Genomic DNA, 23,893 nt, shown 5'->3' with positions numbered 1-23,893 from the left:
TCATTATCGCACCATTAACTATGCTATTTCTCTCGTTGTCCCTCAATTAATCAATCACTTATATGATCTCTGCGCGCGTTCTTGGAGTTTGGTTGTTATGTATATAAAACATGAAACTGAATTAAAAGCATGTGGTGTCTAACACTACTCATGATCACTTTTTATAAGCATTTTCACTTAAAAACTTATGTAACACTTGTACAACAAGTACACAATGCAGATTAGTTTTCAGTTGAAAAGACTACAGGTTCGCCTAATCTCTCCTTGGAAACCTGTCTTGACACCAATTTGGCCCATCTTTACCATTGACGCCACAAAATCTGGTTGGAAGAAGGGTCCAAACATTGGATTAAAGAAACCAAAGTAGGAGTCAATTATGCTTCTTGTTTCCACGTCTTCTCTAAGCTTGGCATCCGATTCCAATACAGCAAAACCACTCCTTATGTTCTGCAATATATGGCTGTCGAATGTCCGTTCGCTCCCTTGGTCGATCGGTAATCGTACGTTGACGTCGCCATTCGGAGGGCATCGCGCTTTCAACAGCGGAAGGAAATTAGGGCTGATGGCGGGGTCAGATCCGCCACCGGGAAAGAAGTTGTAGAGCCTGTCTTTCACGAAGAAGCATGCTGTGGTTCCAATTGTATGAGCAGCTGAAAGTCACAACGCCAAGAAAGAGGAAAAAAAAATTTAACAAAATGATATAAATTTGCAATTTAAATATGCAAATTTCCACTAGTGAGTTTTACTTTTTTTTTTCTTTTTTATGATATTTAATAGAAGTTTTCTTTCTTTTTTTTTACAAGCGATATTGAACAGAAGTTATTTGCAAGATTTGTACTCAAATTAGCAGCTTGTATAATATTGGGGGTTTTTTTTTTGACCTTCTGAATCTGTTATATTGGGGTTGTGATATATAATATATTTGTACATATACCTTGTGAACCTATTATATTGGGGTTGTGATTCTTCTGAATTAAATGAAAAAAAAAAAAATCGTAAACATGGCAGGAGAAAATGGCTGTAAATGCGTCTTAAATAGTAATGGTAAGTTTAGGATTTAGTTCAAAAAGGGGACAAGGGCTAATCTGATAAATACGATTTGTCTAAAATACCTCTTATTAAACGGTCATGTGCCTCACTCTGTAAAAATTTAAAAGTTTTGATGATGAAATGGTCAAAATTAATGGGACAAGTTGCATAGTTCAAAGAAGTGATTTGCAACATTTCAAAGTTTGAGGGCCAAAATGGAATAAGAGTGCATAAATCAGGGTTCACAGATAAGGTTGCAGAGATTAATTAAGACTTTCTTTAATATATAAAAAAAAAAGAGATATTTGCCATATGTCCGTGTCTGTTGTACACATATATTCCTCATATTATTCAAAAAGTGTTGATTATCGAATTTGGGACAAGTAGGTACAAGGGGTTAACAAATTGAGCACATCGATGAGATAACATGCATGTGCATGCCTCAGCCTCCCCCACGCGCCATGATCTATAACGAGGACGCGTGGCATTTAACACACAAATATATGTGTGCGTGTGTGTGTGTGTGTATATATATATATATATATATATATTATTGCTAATGTATATGTTTTAATCACACTTGACTAAGAATACCCGTGCCTGCCTTCGGAACCAGTACTGATACTCTAAAGACTAGCAGCTAGCACAGCTTGTCATGATTTTCTTCACACACACTTAACAAAGAATTTAATATGTTTTGTTTTCTACCAGCTTTTGCATGCAGAAAAAAGACAATTTCGTTGCAGAAACCATGCATATTCTATCCTAATAATTAATACATAGAGAAAATTTTATAGAACGTCTTAGTCACGTCATTTTTGTTAGTCATACGATATTAGAATATTTCCAAGTCCAGTTACACAAATAACCAACTTGGTTTCCACTGACTTTGCTTTTCTTTAGCACTAATTTCCTAAAAACGTTAAAAGTGACGAATGCACTTTTTTTTCCCAAAACTAAGTTGCGTATTATTAAAGCAACATCACCCTATTCATATGATCATTTGAAGCATTTCACCAAACACAGAGTCACCAAAGTGGCATGAGTGAGAGAAAAATAAAAGAAATCAGAGGCAAAAAAAAAAAAATACCACTTAGGAGTACAAGGTCTTTTTGAGTGAGTCCTTTTCGGAAAAACTTGCCCTTGAGTTGCTGAACTGAGTCATGAACATCCGGCATATCATTGGCCAAAAAAAGGTTTGAAACCCGACCATCTCTCCGACCAGTCGGCACGTCGTAAAACGGCCCACGAGCCTGTCCTTAAATACAACATATATATATATATATATATATTGCACGATACAAACAGAAAAAGACAGTAAATTTTATAGAGCCAAAAAAAAAAGGGAAAGAAAATCATAATTAAAAGAAAAAAAAAAAAAGAAAACCTCTTACAAAGGCAATAGCATCTCGAGCAGCTAAGGCGACAACGTCAGCACAAGAAACGACACCAGGGCAGACAGCCTCAAGCTGTGCTTTGGCTCTTTCTATCACGTCAAACCCTCCAACGCCTTGGTGTGCAAATGCATGTTTCTCGGCGTTTGGATTGTCAATAAGGATCGAACCATCACATCCCTGTTGTGTGTGTATATATATATATATATAACCATTTTTGTGTGCGCAATCCGACCCAAATTAGTTACAGTACAACAACGTTAATTACATGAAAAATAATTAACGTCAAAACAACTTAGTCATTTCGAGAGAGACGTATTACAAGGCATAATGTATCTGTATACCTCCACAAAGCAGTCATGGAAATGGAGGCGAAGGAGGATGGCCGCAGAATTGGCGTTGGAGATGACGGCGTCGCGGACGACGGCACGAACAATGGACTCGGCAGCGGGGCATGTTTCGGCGTAGAAGTTGAATCTAAGTTGGCCCTCGGAAAGACCAACTATCAAAGTGAAAATGAAGCTCAAAATCAAAGCTACCATATTGTGTGTTTGCTTGGTAGGTAGAAGTTTTGGAAATGAAAGGTTTGGAGAAAGAGGAAGAGAGAATAGATAACGGGGTAATAGGTAAAGAGATGCACCAAGTCAAGAAGGTTTGAAGCTGAGAAATTATGAAAGATAGTAGACAGCTTTTAAATTTGGAAGCTTTAATGAAAGTGATTAAGAGATCCTATATGTATTCAGAGCAAAAAATATAAAATAAAATAAAACAAAATAAGAGAGAGAGAGAGAGAGGGAGACCCTATATGTGTCATTCACACGTATAGGGTCTACACGAACTTTGTCTCCTTTCTTAAAGTCGTTTTTCCTCAACTAATTTCACAAAATTGGAAAAGTTAAAAAAGGTTAGAAACAACAAAAATACTGATAGGTGCTGTCTACACGGGATCCAAGCATGGGATAAATGGGCAGGGGGCAACTGCCCCTAATTGTATTCTCGCGGAAAAGGGCAAAAAAAAAAAAAAAAAAAAAAAAAAGAACATAATTGATGTAATTTTGTCTCTTCATTTTTTTTTTTTTTTTTTTTTTTTTTAAAATGATCATGGATTTGTAAGGCACCCCCCCCTAATTTTTTTTCCCGGGAAAAGGGAAAAAAAAAAAAAAAAAAAAAAAAGACCATAATTGATGTAATTTTGTCTCTTCAAGTTTTTTTTTTTTTTTTTCTATATCAGAAACTGTGTGAGATTAATTTGCAATATAACTAATCAAGTTCAAGAGCATAAAATGATCAATTCTAAGTTCACGTGAATACGTGTTCACTTGGTTTTTCTACTTTATTAAACAAGACATATAATTGGTCGTTCTGAAATGTATTTCCTTTTTAACTTAAATTAACAATTTTTGGATTTAAAAACAAAAAGAAAACCAGACCGTAATTTGTTTATTCTATGACATATGTTTTCGTTTTTGGCTACGAGGGAAAACGGTCAGTTTGATAGTTTGCTTGTCGGACAAGTAAGCCTCAGAATTTTCATTATAGAAGAGTCGTTGCAGTTCACCATGAATCGAAAAGCCTTGACAATAATAGCACAAATAATACCAACAAAACCAAAGAAATTGACTCTATTAGCAACTATAGAACAGTCAGTCCTTTTTGCCAGAAGTTCCCATATCCTCACAGAAATATGAAGGTTCAAACCCAAGAGATACAAAATAGTGTTTTATGTACACAATTCTCATCGTTTCAGTACTATTATATGTACCTTTCCATCCATATCTATATGCCGATAATTGCAGGCAAGAATAGAACCTGTAGCTGTGTCGCATGAACAAACTATATATTTGGGAAAATATGACTCTCAATTAACCTTTATTGCATGCTATATAATATGTTGAATTACCCTTGGGGTGTGGGGGAATGAAAAGAAAGAGTCATTTTAGTCAACTGTGGATCTAAAACAAGAGCAGTAATATGTGCATTATACTTGTATGTGTCCGGGGCCAGACTTCTCTAAGCAGTTTAGAGACTACTCGGAGCAAATTTCAGAAAATCCCGGCAATCTCCTTGAAGTTCGACCAGAGAGAACCTTATCGATGTATGCATTAACACTCTCTCTTGATGGAGGTTTTCCGGTTGAAGAACCTGGCAGAGCAACTTCAATCCCGTCATCCTGAGGCGACCAGTCCTTCCAGGCTATGGCAGTGCAGAGGGTGTTTGTTTTGTTTCTTGGTGTGGGGGGAGAGGGTGTTTTGATCGGAATCATTGATGTGGTGGTAGAGGGTGTTTTGATTGGAGTCATCGATGTGGTGGAAGAGGGTGTTTTGATCGGAGTTATTGATGTGGTTGGTGAGGCTTTTTTGGTTGGAGTCCTTGATGTGGTGGGTGAGGCTGTTCGGGTTGGAGTCACCGCTGCTTCTGTGAATATTGGTGGAATAACCCGAGGAAGAAAGAGAGAGTTTGGACTATAGGCGGTTAGTCCTGGGCTCTTATATGACCTGCGCGCCTGTGACTGCACATTCAACAATGGAAACAGAGGAATAAGATTCTGTGTGGCCTAACAAGAGTTGATAATTGTCAGGTGTTCTTGTAACTGGTGGTTACCTCAGTCTTGTTCTTGATGATCAGATGAGTTGATCGGAGGTCTTCTTTCCCAAGAACAAACTACCAAAGAAAAAAGGAATAGGGAATTTATCAACATGACATTACAATCAATGTCTGCAATGATCAGAGTCCATCCATCAGATAGCAACCAGGAAAAATCCCAAGACATTGCTTGTTTTGACGGTAAAAAGAAATCAACCTAAACAGAAAAAGTTCTGAGTCTAAAGTGGTAATGACGAGGAGATGCAGGACTGAAAAATGTTGTTCTCAAAATACAGTGGAAGAGACTCTTGGTGAAAGCTATAGAAAGAAAACTTAAAATATGAGTTAAACAAGCAAAGGAAACAGAAGAATAAAAAATAACAATATCCAGATGGCCAGATTTTGTAGATTGTGCTTTAGCCAAGAACTTAAAAGAGAGAAAATGGAACCAGACCTCTCAAGTGTCACTCCTTTGATAAAGTATGGCAGAACATGATGGAAATTGAAACATGTATCCTTGTAGAAGTTCTCTCAGCAAGCAATTTTTCCAAATTTATTGGTGATGCGAAACAATGATATCAGAATAAGCGATGTGACATTATCTTACTTTTTATTAAGATTTTTTTTTCTTGTGGAAACTATTAGGAGTATTATCTTTGTTATTGTTTGGTATGTATCCTCATTTGGTTTCAGTTTTTAATTTGAATTAGACCTCAATAGCTTACTAGTGAACTTGATAATTTGTTATCTGTGTGGACTTTGAATGATCAAACATGTTATTCAAAAGTATCTCTCACCTGTATCTATCTATCAAGCTTTCTTAATTTTTCTCTCTTTCTCCAAGTATAATTCATTCTCTCATCATCTTCCATCATCTGTCACTAACTCATTTTTAAGTTTCGTTCATTTCACCGATTCGAGTTTTCAGTTTTAAGTTTCTACAGTTAAAAACTTTTAAAAAATATCACATCTAACTTTTTTTGCTACAGTTAAAAGCTCTCAGAAAATATTATCTCAACTCGAATTGAAAACTCGAATCGGCAAAACGAACAGGACCTTAATATTAGCAACTCGAAACACTGCTAATATGGCCAAAACACAAGCCCCTTCAATTCATATTTGAAAAAAAGACAGTCTTTAAATGCTGATACATAACTCAAGAACTAAAAAGCTATTTCGAAATCTAGATGCGACTAAATGTTTGAAAAAGAAACAACAACAACAACAATAGCAAGTCTTAATCCCAACTTAATTGGGTCAGCTATATGGATTTTACTTTTCCATGCAGTTCTGTTCAAAAAAATGTTTGAAAAAGAAAGGAAAAAAAATCATTTTCCGCTTGTTTCATATACTCAAACTCAAATCATTAATTTTGCTAAAGTGTTTTTCTCACACAAAAAATTTAATTTCAAATGTAATCATGGTGTGAGTATCACAAGCAAATAAGTAACCACGAGCAAATAATCAAACTATCCAAAACCGAAGATCTGTAATGGAATTGTGTAACAGAGCAAACAAGGCCTTAAAGAACTAAAAAAGTATCACAATGAAAAGAATTTTTATTGTTTATTGTTTGTTACTTTCCCCTTCAAAGCAAAGTAGCAAACAATAAACTTCAACCAAAAAAAAAAAATTTATCACAATGAAAAGAATTTTTCATCTTTCTCCATATGGAAAACTTAAAACTCATTTTCGGTCAGTGAAGGTAAGAGAGAGAGACCTGGCGTTTGGAGCTGTATCGGCAGCTTCCAGAATCCTCCGAGGACCGGCAACTATCCGTCTTGAATAGACTCTTCCCAGCCGAGCCCGACGCAGAAGAGGAATGAGAACCAGAGAAGCTTGAAGTCCTCTTTCCTCCGCCGATCACCAGAACTCCGTCCATCAACAGAGTATCCTCCCCTTCCACCGCCTTCGCCGGCGTTCCGTAAACCGGAGGCGGCGGCGGCGGCGACGACCTCCCGATCAAGTTCTCCACAACCGAAAGCGGCGACAACGAGCCTCTCGGAACGAAGCAGCCGTCTCCGGCCAATGCGAGTTTTCCGGTGACTGGAGATCCAGAACACATGTACCTGATCAGCGACGTGTTCAGGTCAAGATTCTCGGAGTAGGAATCGAAGATCGTTGGGCTCACGGGATTGCCGTTGTAACGGCCGCTCCCAATCATCAAGTGGTGCGTTTTCATCCCCGGCGGAATTTTGATCTTCGTCGCTTTCGAGTAATTTCCACCACCGCCGCCATTGCCGATGCTTCCGTGAAAACCTTCCATGGATTAACGAATACGATTCACCACGTCCTGAGTTCAAGTTCTACACATTCAAATCGAAGCATTACCATCCGAATTTTGAATTTCCCGCCCAAAATGTTGAAGCGAAAATCTGAACGAATCGGAAATTCAAGAAACTGTTTTTCGGCAAAAGAATCCTAAAAATTAACGACCGAATCAAGCTGAAAGTCCTATAGATAATCAAGAAGAGCATGAAAATACGAAGAAACCTGAGATTGGAGATGGCGACTCGATAAGAGACTAAATATGGATGTCGAACTCTGATACTAAGGAATCGCTCTGTGACATTTCTCTGGAAAGTCCTTCTCAGAATCGCATCCAAATCATCTCAGAAGTTTTCCAAGGTCGAAGCTCTCTCTCTCTAAAAGCCAAACTCGAAAATTATACGCGGTGTGTCTAATGTCTATATATAGGCACGCATGACTTGGCTATTTGCCCTTAAAAGTTTTTTTTTTTTTTTTTTTTTTTATAATAATGTTGGGAAGGAATTATTGAGGTAAGTAACTTCTATAGTTTTGTACTTCATGTGTGTTGTTCTTTTTCGTGTGTTTTCTTGTGCATCTTCTGACTGTCAAACTTCATAGTCAGAAGCAGTTGCCCAATCGTTAGCCACTTGAAACTCTACCTCAAAAAAAAAAAAAAAAACCTCAATTTCTGTAATCTCTTTTTTTTAAAAAATAAAAAATAAATAAAAGGAATAGTATTTGAACATTACGATAAATATCAGAATTCAAAAGCAATACAAAAAAGTTGAGATTTTTATGGTTGGGTATGAAAAAGACCATACTCATAGTGCTCTATTTTAAATTATTAAGGCCCCGTTCATTTCGTCGATTCGAGTTTAGAATTCGAGTTTTGCTACAGTAAAAAGTTCTCAAAAACAGTCACATCTAACTTTTTTACTACAGTAAAAAGCTCTCACACAAAATCACATCTCAACTCGAATTATAAACTCGAATCAGCGAAGTGAACGGGCCCGATTCATATTTAGTGTTGTTAATTTTGCACACTCTTTCCTTTTCTTTTAACATTGACATGATCTTTATCGAATCTAAGGTTTTAAAAAATCCACTACAAAATACTATACCGCAGAAAGATCCAAATAATAGTTTATTTTATAACAAACAATTAAACAAAGTAACTTAAATCATGGAACAAAAAATAAGTGAGGGATTTTCGTGTACTCTTTCTGAACAAATGATAAACCTTTACTTTTTTATACACGTAACAGGAATACAGATGATTAGAACGTTATCACCATACAAATAAGTGTCGTTTTTCATCTTTAATGAGGATGACAAAAAGGTAGCATTTTACATCTTCATATTTGTGAGAATGAGCAAAATAAATTATAACGTATGTTTGCCCCGTTCTTTTCGTTGATTCGAGTTTTGCTTCAGTAAAAAGCTCTCATAAACAGTCACATTAAATTTTTTTGCTACAGTAAAAAACTCTCACACAACATCATATCTCAACTCGAATTAGCGAACCGGACGGGTAATTTCACTTAAACCTAGATGGACAAGAAGGGTGATGCAAATTACAAATTTTGTTGCCACTGAAAACCGAACCAAAACCCAAGTCAGTCACAGTGTGGCTTGAACTAAGCAATAAAATGCTTCTGTTTAATAAATCAATCCACCAATGGGGGTATAAAAGTAGTAATACATGGACCAAGCTCCACTGCTCTTTCCTTATAAGAGATCAAACCAACATCTGATAATCGTTTAGAAATCATTCTCGGTTCAAATTCGCTCAACTTTTTTACTCTTCCTTTGTGGTGAAAATTAGGACCAATACCACTTACGCAGTCTAATTATTCACATTTATCACTCTTGTGACAAAATTAAGCTAAATCTTTCCGTAAATATACGCATCGAAAGACATTGTGCAGACCGCTTTATTTTTCACGTTAACATTGTAAGGTCTGATTAAGCAGAAAAACCCAATTGAAGAATCCAGACTCCGTGAAAATTACAGCAGAATATCACAAACTATCAACAGAAACTATATACGAGTCGATGAACAGAAACCATAACTTATACACAATTACAAATTTCATCACCAAAATAATCCCAAATCCACAACAAAACCTAAAACTTTACACAATGCCTAACGCTTCATATTCCATCAATTGCGTTGTTAAGATTACCACCAAACAATGACATGAGAGGCCCGCCATGGACCCTTCCCTCTGGAATATCAAAGTCGAAGCTTTTCCTCCCACTACTGCTACCTACACCAATGTCAAACCTATTTCCTTCTGCCTTCTCAGCATTTAAGATGTTTGAATACGATGACGAGGACTTCATCGATAAAGGCACCAATACCTGCGGGGGTATTAGTTGTCGTCTTTTCGCTCGCTTTTCAAGTGAATTGATGCAATCAGACACGACGCTGATTCCTGAAGTAGAATGGTTGTTGCTGCTCCCTGCTGTTGTTGAGGCTGCAGATACAAGCCCATGAAAAAGTCTGGGACCAATAAGACCTCCCTTGCTCAACTCTCGCTCCTGCGCCATGCTGCTGTGAGCAGCACATAAACCACTCTTGCCTCTCGCAAACTTTTCACATTTTCCCTCGCCCCAATTGCATCTCTTCCCTCCACCATGGGCCTTGCAAAAGTCTGTGCTGCCTTGGGCACTTTTCCCGCAATTCTCATACTTGCACCGTTTTCCTCCCCCATGCCTAACACAGCAATCAGTGCGTCCCCGTGCACTTTTTGTGCAGCCTGGCACAGCACATCTCTTCCCGCCACCATGAGCAACACAAAAGTTTGTACCCCCGTGAACACTTTTTGGGCAAATCCCTCCACCATCGAAAAGGCAACGCTTTCCCCCACCATGTCCCTTGCAAAGGGGCGTGCTCCCTTCAGCACCCTTGGTGCAGCCTTGAAATATGCAACGCTTTCCACCACCATGTGCCTTGCAAAACATAGTGCTCCCTTGTGCACCCTTTGAACAACCTTGAAACTGACAACGACGTCCACCCCCGTGAGAGATGCACAAGCCAGCCTGTCCTTCAGCACTTCGTGCGCATCCCTCAATCTTACATCTCTTTCCACCGCCATGTCTGATGCAAAGCCCTGACCTTCCCCGTGCAGCCTTGGTGCACCTTGGATGCCCACATCGCCTACCACCACCATGGGCAATGCAATAATCTGTTTTCCCCTCGGCACTTTTAGTGCAACCCAAGTGCAGACACCTCTTTCCTCCACCATGGGCCTTACAGTAGGCTGTTCGACTCTCAGCACCCTTGTTGCAACCAGGTTTTTGGCATCTTTGTCCACCACCATGACCAATACAGAGACCCGATGCTCCTCGTGCTCCCTTTGTACACCCCAAAAAATTGCATCTCTTAGGATTACTGGTTCGAAGGTCTGAGTTTGTCCCAGCTGTTTCCTGCTCAGACATAGTATCCACAGAATATTCTACAGAAAGAGATGGTTCACTTAGCTGGGATTTGCTCTGACGCTCCAGAGGACCTCGTGACTCGAACGAAATATTAAAACCATCCATTTTTGGAGCCAGAAGTAGTGATGGCATATACCCACCTGATTTCTTTGCCGAGGTAGAACCCTCATCAACGACTGGAATCAAGTGTTGGTTTTCTCGGGGAGATACTTGGCCTGGGATATAAGATGTATTCACATCAGTCTCTGATGAGACAGAAATAGTCGAAGTTTCTTTACTCCCCCCAGATAGGCCAAGTTGGAGAATCGAATCACCATCAGATGGAAAACCCAGAGGCTGTACAGTGGATAATTCTTTACTCCTCTTCAAGGGAAAATTGTGATAATCATTTGAGTATGCACTTGGTGTCGGTCCCAGTCCAAGTACCAACCTGCAGCCATCATCAGGAGCATTGGAGAAGCTAACCCCAACATTGCTTTGATACCTGGATAGGTGGCTTCCTCCAAACCCAGGGCAATTCAAGCATAGAGTGGTATCACGACTGTTGTCATTTTTGGTGAACTCACCATCACGAGGAAACAGAAAACTATTCTTGTTCAGATCCATTTTCTGATAGTGTTTCTAATGCTAAAAAGGCCAACTAGCAGAGTTCTTTGTCAAAGATGCTATTAGCGGGTCTAACACATGAGAACTAGATGAACAAGTGGGAGAAATGAAAATAAGCCATCTCCACCACTAACAAAGCCAGATGTATCTGATCTGTCCATTTTAATCTATGCGAGCACCAAAACCAACAGATCTTCAGAGTTTTACTTTATTAAATATCTGACCACGTTTCTAGGGTAGAAGCCTTTTATAAGAATGTTTAATAAGGATGTACAAAGATCTCTGGAGCTTCTGGTGCTCCAAACTAGAAAATCATCAAGCTTCATTAACCCTGAAAAGAAACGGGGAAAAATCTGATGTTAGAACGTGCTACAATGCCAAAAATGCAAACCAAAATCACTAAAACTAATTCACCATCATTCAATTTGAAATCTAGGAAGCAAAAAAGCAAAATACTCGACATATCAAAACAGCCATATAAAGTAAAATGTGCATGGGGTTGAAAAAAAAAATTCCAAGACAAAATTCCAATATTTTCCTCCGCTATAATTGTTCATGTAGTATTGTTAATAATAATAATAATAATAATAATAATAATAATAATAATAATAACAACAACAACAAATAATAGAAATTTCATTAAGTTACCAGAGAAAAAAAAAAAGAAATGATTTGAGGATCAGTGGTGTAAAATTCTACTAAGAAGCGTGACAACAGAAGCAATTGACACTCAAATTATACAAAAAATAGCTGAAATTTCTTAAATGCAACAAATCCATGACCCAAGAAATATAGCACACACCCAGGCCCAAAGAAAACGCCAAACAAAAAATAACATGCACAAATTTATAAAAATAAACAAATAAATAGTACTAATAATTTCCACATTGTTAGATTTACAGGAAGCAAATGGACTTGGCAACGATACTTTTGAATAGCAGAAATAAAAAAAATAATGTGTTGATTCATTTACATGCCAAATTGCTTCATGCATATAACTCTCGTGTCTGCTGAAGTGGATGAATAATTGATTTTCAATAGTATCTTTTCTTCATCGAAAGGCGCCCTACAACACTACCTTACCACTTTTTTTTTTATGAATAACCTTACCACTTGACTAGTGAGGGAAAAACTCGATACTAACAATACATTAGGAGTTTTTGGCCTGTTCGTCAAGCTTTCGTGTACTACTTTCCCAATTATTAGAAGAAACCAGCCATCAGACAAATTAGCAACAACCTTATAGACGAGAGTTTATTGTGCCAAACCAAATTCAAGAAATTTAAGGTGCACTAAAGCACAAATGAACTGACAAGTCAGAAGTTTAATAGGACATAATCCTCATTTAAAATCCTCTTTCTCAATCAGCGCTAACGTGAATGAAAATGTTTTAATTGCTGAGATCGAAAATCTGTATACTACCATACTTGAATAATTAAAATGAACTAAACAAAAGTGAGAGGAAGGGAGTGAAACCATACAAAAACAAAAGTCAGTGCTTAATTATATTTAGAGAGAGCAAAAATATCTACAACAAGATATCTTGCCATAAAGAGTTGGGTAGAAAGGGCGTACTGGGAATCAAAACAAAGGGAAAACATTAGAAGGTGAAAAAAAATTCTCTATGACTTGTGGTAATTTAAGAAAAGGAAGGTCATAATACCGGGTACTATGAGGACTTCCTATGGCCACTATATGTAAAACTCACGTAGATATATTGGCTTTCAAACTACTTTATGTGGTTTGGTTTCTGCTTGAAATAATTAAACTTCACATTGTTACTTCTCTTTCATTCGCGTTTTTTAGAAACTTAACCAAATGACTTGCGTCATAAGGCTACAAGTCTATGACTTCCATAGAGAGAAATGTACACCTACAGTGATAAGTCAAAGTTATGGCAAATTAAGAATGAAAAAAAAAAATCGTGAAAAAGCATTCCTTTTTCTGATAAATTCAAGGATTAGGAAATCAGCAAAACAGTTGTATACCCCATAATTCTTCAATGAATTCACAGTCATGTTTACATACTACCAGCTGCACCTACTATCTGCTTGCAACATGATCTCTTTGCATAGTCAGTACTCCAAATTATCTGCTTTTCCACAAAATTGAGATAATAAATACAGATATTTGGACAATTAACTTTTTCCTAGAAGCAATATGGAATAAAACTGCATAAGAATGAATAGTAATTTATCATTTTGCATAATTAACATAATACTATTTAATTGATGTAGGACACAAAAGATGGAATCCAAGTCAAGTGACTATAAGATATTGTTGTATGGAATTGTTTGAATGTTGATCTTTTAAATTCCCTATATGCTGGATGCTTGTCCTTTTTTTTTTTTTTTTTTTTTTGAGAAAAAAAAGGAACTGAATAGGTATTCAGTCTAGTTAGTTGTTAGAGAATTCTAATAGCTGTAAATTGTCGAGTCTCAAAAGTCATAGATATCGGAGTATTTACTGACAATTTTCTTTTCATTCAAATAAAATTCTCCCTTCAAGAACTTCTTTTCTTGGCAGATTCCCTAATTATCTTCTTGGGTTAGATGGAGATCTTCCCATTTTCTTAGCTTCATGATACATCAAATGCCAATATCATTGATTCTTTTTTGTGCAGTTTTATTTTAAGAAATTCCTATATAGGCCAGAGTTTTGATACAAATATTGGGCTATGGGCTAAAAAGGCAAGAAAATGGCTTTAAAAGGTTTCTTCATAAATGTGCGCGTTTATAGGTACACAAAACAAGGCCACAAACAAAAATAAATGCTGTGGGAATGCATACAAATGGTGGAGATCTGAAATTACTATCCCACAAATAGCTTTAAACCTTTGAACTTAATTTTAAAGAAAACTGAAAATTCAATTCTGTAGTAATTTCTTAAAAAAAATTAATTTTAGTTATCAGATGAACACAACAGACACAAAAAAAAAACAAAAAAGACATAAAATAAAAATCATCAGAATAATAATCCAGATCGGCTTACATAAAAATTATCAATAATCTTAAATTTTTGCAAATGAAAATAAGGGAGAAGAAAGAAGTAAACACCAAGAAAACCCAATAAATCTAACAAAAAAAAATATAAATTCATTCGCCGTCTTCAAAGCCCGAAATTAATCTCATAGAAATGAAGACCAAACAAATATCCAAAAGCCACAAAAACCTATAAAGAAAAAAAAAAAGAAGCAGAATCAAAAGAACACACGGAAACTGAGAAACAAAGAGAATAAAATAGTCGGTATACCGCGATGAGAAGTTCAAAGGAAATTCCGAGAAAGTCTTCGGATCTGAGTGACCGCCTGAGACATAATCAGCTTAAGAATTCTTCAGATGAGCGAGAGAGAGAGAGAGAGAATCAGAAGTAAGAAACAAAGAGCAAAATTGAAGCAGAAAAACACAGAGGAGAGAGAGAGAGAAGGAAATTGGAAAAAGGGGTAATTAGGAATTAGGGCGTTACTAAATAATAATAACGCCACAGTTTTTATTTGGGAACTCCTTTTATGCACTTTGAGCAGCCCCTTTTAGTATCTCGATATTTTAACGGGGAAACAGATTACAAAAAGACGAAAATAGCCTCGAACTCAGCGAGCGTGACCCACTGTCGTTACCCTCACGAGCCGTGGGGCTTCGATTTAGACGACGCAAGCTTTTTGCGGAAAGCGACCGGTTATGTGAAAAGTCTTAAATGCCCTCTTTGGAAACGGTGGGTTTTAGAGTGACGGGGGTAACTTGGTCTTTGTAGGTTAATGGACCTTTATTGGCTCTTAGCCAAAAAAAAAAAAAAAAGAGTGGGGTGTGCGTCGAAAAAGGAGTGGCTGAGGTGTGAAGGCGGTGGCTGTCGTACACGTAGGTGGTTTCCCGTATCAGAAAAGAAAAAACAAAAGGACAGAGCCAGGAATTAATAAAAGAATCTGGTGAGTGGTGCTGAGCTGGCTAATGACGCAGCCTATGGCGTGGCTTTTGATGGCTTCTCGGCTCGGCTCAACTTGTCTTTAACCGCTTTATTTTATTTAGAGAAAATTATTAAACTTATTTTTAAAACGTGAGTCTAAATTTTTACTATTATTTGTAATTAATATCATTTTGATTAATATAGTTATTTGATTAAAAAAATATTAATTAATAATAATGAATAAAAATTTAAATCACGCACTTTAAAGAATATTTTTCTCATTTTTCTTTTTATTTATAAAAAATCTAAACCATACACTCTAAAAAATATTTTTCTCATTTTCCTTTTTATTTATAACTATTTAGAAAATGACATAGTTTAATTGTAGGTTCAATCAAGAACGAAATTGTCAAGATGAGCACAAAAATAAGAGGACTAAATTTCTAGGTTCGTTGATTCGGGAACTAGTGTGTGACTAAGTTTAGAAGGCCACACCTAAGTTCCCCACATTTTTCTTATTGTAGAATTCTCACATTATCTCTCAAGCTTTTTTTTATGTAAAATTTGGTACACTCTCTAATCTTTATACTTTGTATAACTTGAATAGATTTTTTCAATGTATGTTTCTTTTATGTTTTTGTATTTATAGTCCAAATTGCCGTGTTTATAAGTGGTAGCAATTATTGATATGTTTCTTGTTATGATAATGTGGCTCTCTCTCTCTCTCTCCTCGCCTAGATCTTAGATCTGACTATCGCCTTATTATCTCACCAACTTGTGATGAACCTCCACTGACGGCAACAACGAAATCTCCACTGTTATAATCAACAAGTATGTGTGACAGACTGTTGTAGGTCCAACGAACCAATTCACAATGAGCTCATTGCTACAGAGTTCTTATTGGTCAGGTGGAGAAAGAAGATGAGATATCAGTGAAGAGATCGGCTATGGCGTTGACTTCACGTGTGGAAGTAGAGTGACGGTGATACAACATGAAGAAAATGATCTCTCAACTCTCTGAACTATGAAGATCGCATGGCTCGGCAGCTTGATGATTTGGGAGCGAGGTTGGAGGCGCTATGGTCTAAGCTAGGTAGGGCCGCGATGGCGGGTGGTGCACTAAGAAAAGAAAATGAGAACAGGGGGAAAGAGGGGAAAAAGTAAACATTTTTTTTTTTTACCATGTATGTATCTAAATATTATATTGTTGAATTTTATATTGATCACTTCACACTTTTGGAAGAAAATAGAGGAAAAGTAAACATTTATTTCTTTATGGGGAGATATTTACCTAGTAACTCGGACTTGTAAAGAGTTTTGTCCTCTTTTAAATGAATATTTTCAATAATTCGTTCTTAGTCAACTAATAATTTTAACCATGAAAATGACAAAATCACTTTAAAAAAATAGAAAAAAAAGAGAAAATTGTTGAATGTATCATTATTCTTGATTAATATTCTTTTGACTAATATAATTATTTGAGTAAAATGAGTATTTTTTTTCTTTCCTAAAAACACAAACAAACAAGCTTTTTTCTAATTTTAGAATTTTTATATTTTTTCTTTTTCTTTTATTGTTTTCAATGGTATTTTAACCAATATAATAATCAAAATTGACTTCATTACAAAAATATACATTTACAATCTAATAATATGTCTTGCAACAATTCAAAAACAAAGATGTAGTTTTAGAAGAATCCTTAAAAAAAACCACAAATCATTTAATATAAGTGAATAAGAATATCGTCCCACGAAGATTGTTGTTTACTAATTACCAAAATTATATTAACCCTAATTTTATTTAAATAATTGAAAAGTGAGTTTATAAAATTAAGTAAAGTAAAACTAAAACGATTAAATAAAGAATAAGAAAGAAAAAGAAAATTCAAAAACATTAGTGAGGCACGTGCGGCTTCATGTCAGCCGCGCGGCTCAAGCTGAGTGGTTTGGGCTTGGCTTAGAAAGAGGGGGGAGACAGCCGCCTTTGAGTTTCATCCCCACTGCCCATTCGCTGCATCCACAATCTAGTGCAATTCGTCGATTCCCCACCAATTCAACACGTGGCATTCTCCAAGTGGCTGCCACCCCAGAATTGCGATTCCCCCCTGACACCTTTATAACGTTTTTTTTTTTAATAATACCTTTATTACGTTCGTTAATCCCTTAACCGCCACTTAGAGAGAGAGAGAGAGAGAGAGAGAGAGAGAGAGAGGTTCAAATTTTGTTTTAGTTTATTTATTTATTTTTTAAAATAAAAAATTTGGTTAGGTCGTTTGTTTGGTGTTTCTGTGTCTGTCGTGTGGTTAATGCGTGCGTATTCCGCCGCGTTTCGAGTGCGTGTGCACCGTCGTTTTGGACCCATTTTGCTTTTCTTTTTTATTTCTTCCATTTGTGTTTTTTAAGACCCATTTTATTTCACTAATTTGAGTTTTGTTACGTTATAAAATTTTTAAAAACAGTCACATTTATAATCTGTTTGGTTGGAGGATTCGTTCTTCGATTCGAATCATGGTTCATGATTCGCTACAGTATTTTCTCTCATAAAAAATACACGTAAATCAAAAATAATTCTAATCTCATGGTTCTAATCTATGAACCAAATGAAAATTTTTTTACATAAAGTTATATATCAACTCAAATTAAAAACTCGAATAAACAAGCTGAACGAGCCCTAATAGCCCGTTTAGTTCATGGATTAAAACTATTTTCAATTTACGTATATTTTTTATGAGAAAAAATACTGTAACAAATTATGAATCATGATTCAAATAAAAGAATGAATCCTCCAATTAAACGGGTTATAACCTTCACGGAGTCTTCTAAGAACAAGATAAACAAAATGACTGACGTCACTCGCTACGCGACGAAACAACACCAATATCGATGTGTTCAGCCACGTGGCCGCTTGTGACTTGCTGACGCTATTTACTATAATTCAGAACTACGGTCCACGCGCGACGCAAATCACAGGCACAGCCGGACGAAGGGCGTCTGTGTAGCCTATAGATGCCATTCTGTGGTTTCTTTTTGTTTTTGTTTTTTTTTGTTTTAGATAGATTTTTTTTTTTTTTTGGAAATTTTCCAATAGAATTACAATTTACGGTACATCTCAATATTTTAATGTACAATCAAAAGAGATATTTTATTTGATACATATATCTCATTAAATGATAACAAAACAATGCATTAAATTCAATTGAATTTGATAAAAATCAGAAGATAAATATGATTTATCACTTGTAGAGAGATTTTGTGTATCCTAATATATAACTGTTAAATAATTTATCAGTATATCTTGTTTTTAAGGAAATTCTCATGTATGTTGAACAAAACAAAAGTATACTAGGAAATAGAGAACTCCTTGAACCATTAACTTCTCAGCAATATTGTTTTCTCAAAATAAATAAATAAAGCTTCTCAGTATTTTTTGTTTTTTAAATAGTATTTCTGTTAAGCGTGTAATTAAACACTATGGTCTCATTCATTTTGTTGATTCGAGTTATCAGTTATAAGTTTTTACAGTTAAAAACTCTTAGAAAATGTCACATCTAACTTTTTATGTTACAGTTAAAAGCTCTAAAAAAATGTCACATCTCAGTTCGAATTAAATTTTGAATCCGCGAAGCGAACGAGACCTACATGTGCAAAGCCTCTTATGTGCTTTCGAGTCTTCGACATATATTTATCATTTTTTAGAATAAACACTTATATTTCTTTATTTTTGGGAGAATTTCTAGATAGAATATGGAAAAAAAAATTCTTGTTGTTTGTGAATGTTTTCAAATCATCATACGTAGCTTTTCATTTCTCTGAAAGAAAAACACTCTTTTGGATATAAATTTTTATTAATTTATTAAATAGTTTACAATATAATTGAGAAGTTCCCTTATTTATTTATTTTTTTAATGGAAAGACCTCCTTTTATTCAATAACTAGTATATCAGTCATTACAAATAAGCTTATAAATCTAGGACAAGAGCATTGACGAAGCCAGACAAAATTTTCAAGAGGAGTTGGAATTAAACCAGAAACTTTTAAATGAAATTAAGTGTGTAATAGGGTATTATTATAAGTAAAAATTAAGAGTGTAAATGAAAATTTTTTAAATGTTCTACACAATGTATAATTAAAAACCATTAAAATGGCAAAATAATATAAATTGTGAATCAAATTTAAGGATGTAAATAAAAATTCTTAAAAATTTAGCATAAAGCTTAAAAGTGAAAAATTTTAAGGGGGTTAAACAAGAAAAAAAAACAAGGAAAAAAAATAGGGCAAAACAAAAAATTTTCGAATAACAATAAAGAAACTAGTTGAGAATCAGGGGCTGTAGCCCCACTTTCGGCCTTAACTAGCTACGTCCCTGAACAAGAGTCCATCCAACAAACATCAAGATGTGGATTCATTTGGTACGATAATTTAAATTAAGATACTTTTAATTATGATTTTGGAATCATAATTATGATTTATGATTTTTAGTTTAAATCATGATTTTGAAATCATGATTCAGAATCAGGAGTTTGAATCAACTTGAATCAAGAGATGGATGATTTTAGAATCATGATTTAAGCTAGTTTAAAACGTCACATCAGATTCTGAATTATGATTTAGAATCATCAAAACTAAACTCAAAATTATGAAATCATGATCTAAAATCATGATTCTGAATTCATCTATCAAACGTTTCCTTAAGTTTGAGAAAGTTGATGAAATATATCACTAATCACATTTGAGTCAGACGATCGAAAATTTGGTTTGTTAACATCATTGACCACATTCACCGCATTAGTCAGAAGTTCCCTTATTCTTGTTAATGAACGACTAAAAAGTTTTCACAGACAACGAATACAAGAGTAACATTATTGTAGGGAAGAGAGAGAGGAAAAAAAACCAAAAGTATTATGTATATAATTACTATTAGTTTTGCACTCTCGCACTATTTGACAATTGTATGTATTAATGGGTGCGTTAAAAATGTATTTAGTAGTTTTATTAAGAGATTATTTTTAGTATAAAAAAATTTATTAATGTCTCTCTCTGTTCGAGAGAGGAGAAAACAGAAATAAAAAATAAAAAACGACTAAAAGTCATTTTTTATTTCTCTTTCATTTTACACTAAACTAAAAAATCGTTTTCATTTTTATTTTTTATCTTTAATTGTGTGAAACGTCATTTTTCTCCCGTTTTCATTTTTTTCTCAAAAACCGTGAAAAATAAAAACAAAAACAACTCCGGCCAATGTGTTTCTTGTCCGGTACTTGTACTCTTAATAGACATAGCATGCATATAACCGAACAAAATACGTCATTAATTTTGTTAACTAGGGTTTCCCCTATATAAAAAAATAAAAATGAAAAATAGGGCACCTAACAAGAGTTGCGAATTTCAACGAATATATATATATATATATATATATAAAAGCAAACAAAGTTTAGGCTCCATTCATACTAATTAATAGTAATGCCGCTATAGTTTGGCATGTAAGAGTTGAAAAGTAATAGCTATCTAGTTTTTTTTTTTTTCCTTCTAAAAAAAGTGGTTGTGGAGATTCAAGATTGAAACAAGAATTTGGTCTTAGAAATAATTTACACCAATAATATCATATGACGCATTAACTTATATAAGTCAACAACGTTATATTTCGTTTAAAAATAGTGTGGTCATAAGCGTGACGTTTGAATTAATTAATTTTGTGCCTTCGTATATATACTATTAGAGTTGGCAATATAGTACTGTACAAATGTGGCCATACAATCGTGCCCGATAAGCTTAGAGACAAAATATGAAGAAAAATAGGAATCAAGAATTATTAAAAGGACATTGATTAAAACCAAAAAAAAAAAAAAAAAAAAGATGAACCCTCTAAGCACTCCAAAAGTTGCTCTGAGATGTGAAGTGGAAGTTGTGGGGATATGAGGAGACCAAACCAAACTATTTTTATCGGCATAAAGTAACGATGAGTGTTTAGAATTTATTTTAAAATAATTTTATTTTTTATATAAAAATAAAAATGAAAATATTTTCAATCTTTACTTGAGAGAGGAAAAAACGAAAACAAAAAATAAAAAACGATTAAAAGTCATTTTTCATTTCTCTCTCATTTTACACTAAACTAAAAAATCATTTTCATTTTTATTTTTGTCTTTATTGCGCCAAACGTCGTTTTAAAAAAAATTTTATTTTTTCTTTCTCAAAAAACCTGAAAAACAAAAAATGAGATTAATTCCAAACACAACCATATATACATATTGAAATCTTTTTTTTTTTTTTTGCATTTATCCTCGAAATAAAATCTAGTATCCTTTCTTTGGAGAGAGCCCTTTCTACCTAGATCATTTCCCACAATCTTAGTTCTTTTAATATATATCTAGTTATAATCTTAGTTCCTTTAATATATACACATATGGATTAGGTTATAATGGTTAGTAATAATCTTAGTTTTATATAGCAGTATATTTTTATTGTTGAGACGGTCTTACAATCATAACATGTAGAAATGAAGATGTAACATGGTACTTATTTAATATAACATTAATATTAAAAATGTGAGAAGCCAAGGTAGTTAATTATTTCTAATAATCATTACACCTTTTTAATATCTGTATCATGTTAAATAACTAAGTTAAGTTTACAATATGAGATAATTATTAGTGTTATGTTTTTCTAATAATGTTAATAAATATTATATTACGTATTTATTTTAACATGGTAAAACCTTCTCACCGAAAGAACAGTAGAAAACACTTATTATATATATATATATATATTATTTATGAGAATTTATCTAGTGTTTCTTCTTTTTAAGAAACACTGGTGTTCTCTTTTTTTTTTTGGGAACACCAGTGTTTCCTGCTTAGTAGCTGTTGAATATTTATTATTTTTTTAATCTGATTTGACTTTTGATCAGATTTAATACAGATTCAACAGTTGATAAACATGAAACACTAAAGAAAGTCTTAAATTTGATCAGATTTAATACATATCAGATTTATTTGAGTGTTTTAGCGCGGTTTCCTTTCAAATCTCTAGTTTCGGAGGGTTAGAAATTTGCAACCGATGAATATCAACATTGAAAATGGATCCAGTTACCGTACATTAATCAAAACTTAGAAGAACCTATACCATAGGCAAAGGCTTTTTTTTTTTTTTTTTTTTTTAAAGTTAGGCAAAGGCATTTTGAAAGACCCCCCCCAAAAAAAAAGAGACAAAAAATCCTCTATATTATTTTCAATAAAAATTGATGAAGTTAATTAATTTAGTTTGTTATAATCAAATTATTTATCATATCTATCTCATCATTTTTATGATATCTATAGCTTTGATATATTTTTTTTATATGAATGAAAATGTTGTAGTTATCACTTATCAATAGGACCGATCATCATCTATCCAAAACAAAATTATATCCAACTAACTGAAAAATGATGAGGTTGTTCTTTTATAATAAAATTCAGAAAAAGTTGAAACTCAAGTTATAACTTTATTTAAATTCACGTTAATTTAAGTTTTAATTTTATTCAAGTTACAACTTCAACTCAAGTTATAACTCAAATTTCACTCAAAAATTATACTCAAGTCACACTCTAAAAGAACATGCTCGATATGATTCGTATCTGATGAGTTGCTCTGGAAAACTTAGTAGATAAGAGCTGAGATGTGCAGTATATACTCATTTTTTTTAAATATAAATGTAAGAATACTATTCAATATTCATACACCAAAGAAGAATAAAAATAAAATAAAAAGAAAAGACAAATGACATACTACTAGAATCATATTCATCAACCATCACCAGGTAGACCCATCATGTTTGTTCTATTATGGAAGCGTTCTTAAATTCAGTTGCTTCTTTGTAAGCTTATTTAGGTCCACTAGAGTTATTTTTTTTATTTAATTATTTTTTGGAAAAGATATGTAATAATTATTATGATAACGCATGTCCACCCACGTCCTTGAAGCCCTCTCTGTCTTTCTGACCTTTTTTTTTCCATTAATATATATATATATATATATATACATACTTGCTTCAACTAAGGCAAATTTTATTTCCCTAATTGATGTCATGATTCCCAAACGAAAATGTAAAATCAAATAGTAGCTAATTATGAGAAAAAATTATCCATTAAAAAATAAATAAATTGTAACGTGTGTAATACTGAATATCTCAATGAAGATACAAATATTATACTACTACTTAAATAAAAATTTAATTTTATAAGAAAAAATGTTGTAGTAAAAAAATTTAAACAATAATTCGAACTTATAAAATAACTTTTAGGTTGTTTGGTTGGGGGATTCGTACTCCGATTCAAATCATGATTCATGGTTCGTTATAGTGTTTTCTCTTAAAAAAAAAATACACGTAAATCGAAAATGGTTCTAATCTTATGAAAATGAGTTAGAAAATTCACTAACTGTTAAAACCTGTCTAATTGTACATTAGGGGAAAAATGTCATATTGATGTTAAGATCGTACTACATCAGTATTATTGGATGACTTGGATTTTTATTAGGACGAACTTATATGTATCCTTTTACAAAGAGCCATCCACTCTTTATTCCTTCTACTATTTTCTCAAGAAAATCTTCTGTAGAAATTTTAAAATGAAACGAAGTTTATGGTCTGTTTAGTTCGCTGATTCGAATTGATATGTGATTTTATGTGAGAGTGTGACTGTTTCTGAAAAC

General features: G+C 34.1%; 3 protein-coding genes across 6 annotated transcripts; all 3 read right to left on the bottom strand.

Moving 5' to 3' along the window:
- Window positions 1–228: 228 nt before the first annotated feature.
- LOC21406892 (peroxidase 43) lies at window positions 229–2,965 on the bottom strand. Its single transcript, XM_010105540.1, has 4 exons — window positions 2,768–2,965; window positions 2,424–2,603; window positions 2,120–2,282; window positions 229–650 (listed from the first exon to the last, which is right to left on the bottom strand). The coding sequence occupies exons 1-4, from the start codon at window positions 2,963–2,965 to the stop codon at window positions 229–231; spliced, it is 963 nt and encodes a 320-aa protein (XP_010103842.1).
- Window positions 2,966–4,084: 1,119 nt separating this feature from the next.
- On the bottom strand, window positions 4,085–7,652 carry LOC21406891. 3 transcript variants are annotated; one of them, XM_024170421.1, is made up of 4 exons: window positions 7,500–7,652; window positions 6,727–7,406; window positions 5,025–5,084; window positions 4,085–4,932 (listed from the first exon to the last, which is right to left on the bottom strand). In XM_024170421.1, exons 2-4 carry the CDS (start codon window positions 7,270–7,272, stop codon window positions 4,450–4,452), a joined length of 1,089 nt encoding a protein of 362 aa, XP_024026189.1. In that variant the 5' UTR covers window positions 7,273–7,406; window positions 7,500–7,652; the 3' UTR covers window positions 4,085–4,449. The 3 variants fall into 3 exon arrangements, with proteins under 3 accessions (XP_024026189.1, XP_024026188.1, XP_010103841.1); XM_024170420.1 differs by having other exon boundaries at window positions 6,727–7,312; XM_010105539.2 differs by having other exon boundaries at window positions 6,727–7,299.
- Window positions 7,653–8,874: 1,222 nt separating this feature from the next.
- Window positions 8,875–14,807, bottom strand: LOC21406890. Of its 2 annotated transcripts, XM_024170388.1 has the most exons (3): window positions 14,559–14,807; window positions 13,295–13,398; window positions 8,875–11,637 (listed from the first exon to the last, which is right to left on the bottom strand). In XM_024170388.1, exon 3 carries the CDS (start codon window positions 11,304–11,306, stop codon window positions 9,411–9,413), a length of 1,896 nt encoding a protein of 631 aa, XP_024026156.1. In that variant the 5' UTR covers window positions 11,307–11,637; window positions 13,295–13,398; window positions 14,559–14,807; the 3' UTR covers window positions 8,875–9,410. The 2 variants fall into 2 exon arrangements, with proteins under 2 accessions (XP_024026156.1, XP_010103840.1); XM_010105538.2 differs by lacking the exon at window positions 13,295–13,398.
- Between the last annotated feature and the right edge of the window lie 9,086 nt (window positions 14,808–23,893).

Source organism: Morus notabilis, unplaced genomic scaffold (genome assembly GCF_000414095.1).
Source record: "Morus notabilis unplaced genomic scaffold, ASM41409v2 Scaffold165, whole genome shotgun sequence".
Taxonomy (NCBI): domain Eukaryota; kingdom Viridiplantae; phylum Streptophyta; class Magnoliopsida; order Rosales; family Moraceae; genus Morus; species Morus notabilis.
This window is presented reverse-complemented; position numbering and strand designations above follow the sequence as displayed.

Bases quoted from the DNA above. Each gene is read 5' to 3' on its own strand.
- LOC21406890 (XM_024170388.1), bottom strand. From the start codon at position 11,306: ATGGATCTGAACAAGAATAGTTTTCTGTTTCCTCGTGATGGTGAGTTC.
- LOC21406891 (XM_024170421.1), bottom strand. From the start codon at position 7,272: ATGGAAGGTTTTCACGGAAGCATCGGCAATGGCGGCGGTGGTGGAAAT. The intron at 5,085-6,726 runs GTCTCTCTCTCT...TTTCTTTGGTAG, and splicing joins GATACAGCTCCAAACGCCAG to TTTGTTCTTGGGAAAGAAGA. The intron at 4,933-5,024 runs GTAACCACCAGT...TTGAATGTGCAG, and splicing joins TCATCAAGAACAAGACTGAG to TCACAGGCGCGCAGGTCATA.
- LOC21406892 (XM_010105540.1), bottom strand. From the start codon at position 2,965: ATGGTAGCTTTGATTTTGAGCTTCATTTTCACTTTGATAGTTGGTCTT. The intron at 2,604-2,767 runs GTATACAGATAC...CACACACAACAG, and splicing joins TCCATGACTGCTTTGTGGAG to GGATGTGATGGTTCGATCCT. The intron at 651-2,119 runs GTATTTTTTTTT...TGTGACTTTCAG, and splicing joins AGACCTTGTACTCCTAAGTG to CTGCTCATACAATTGGAACC.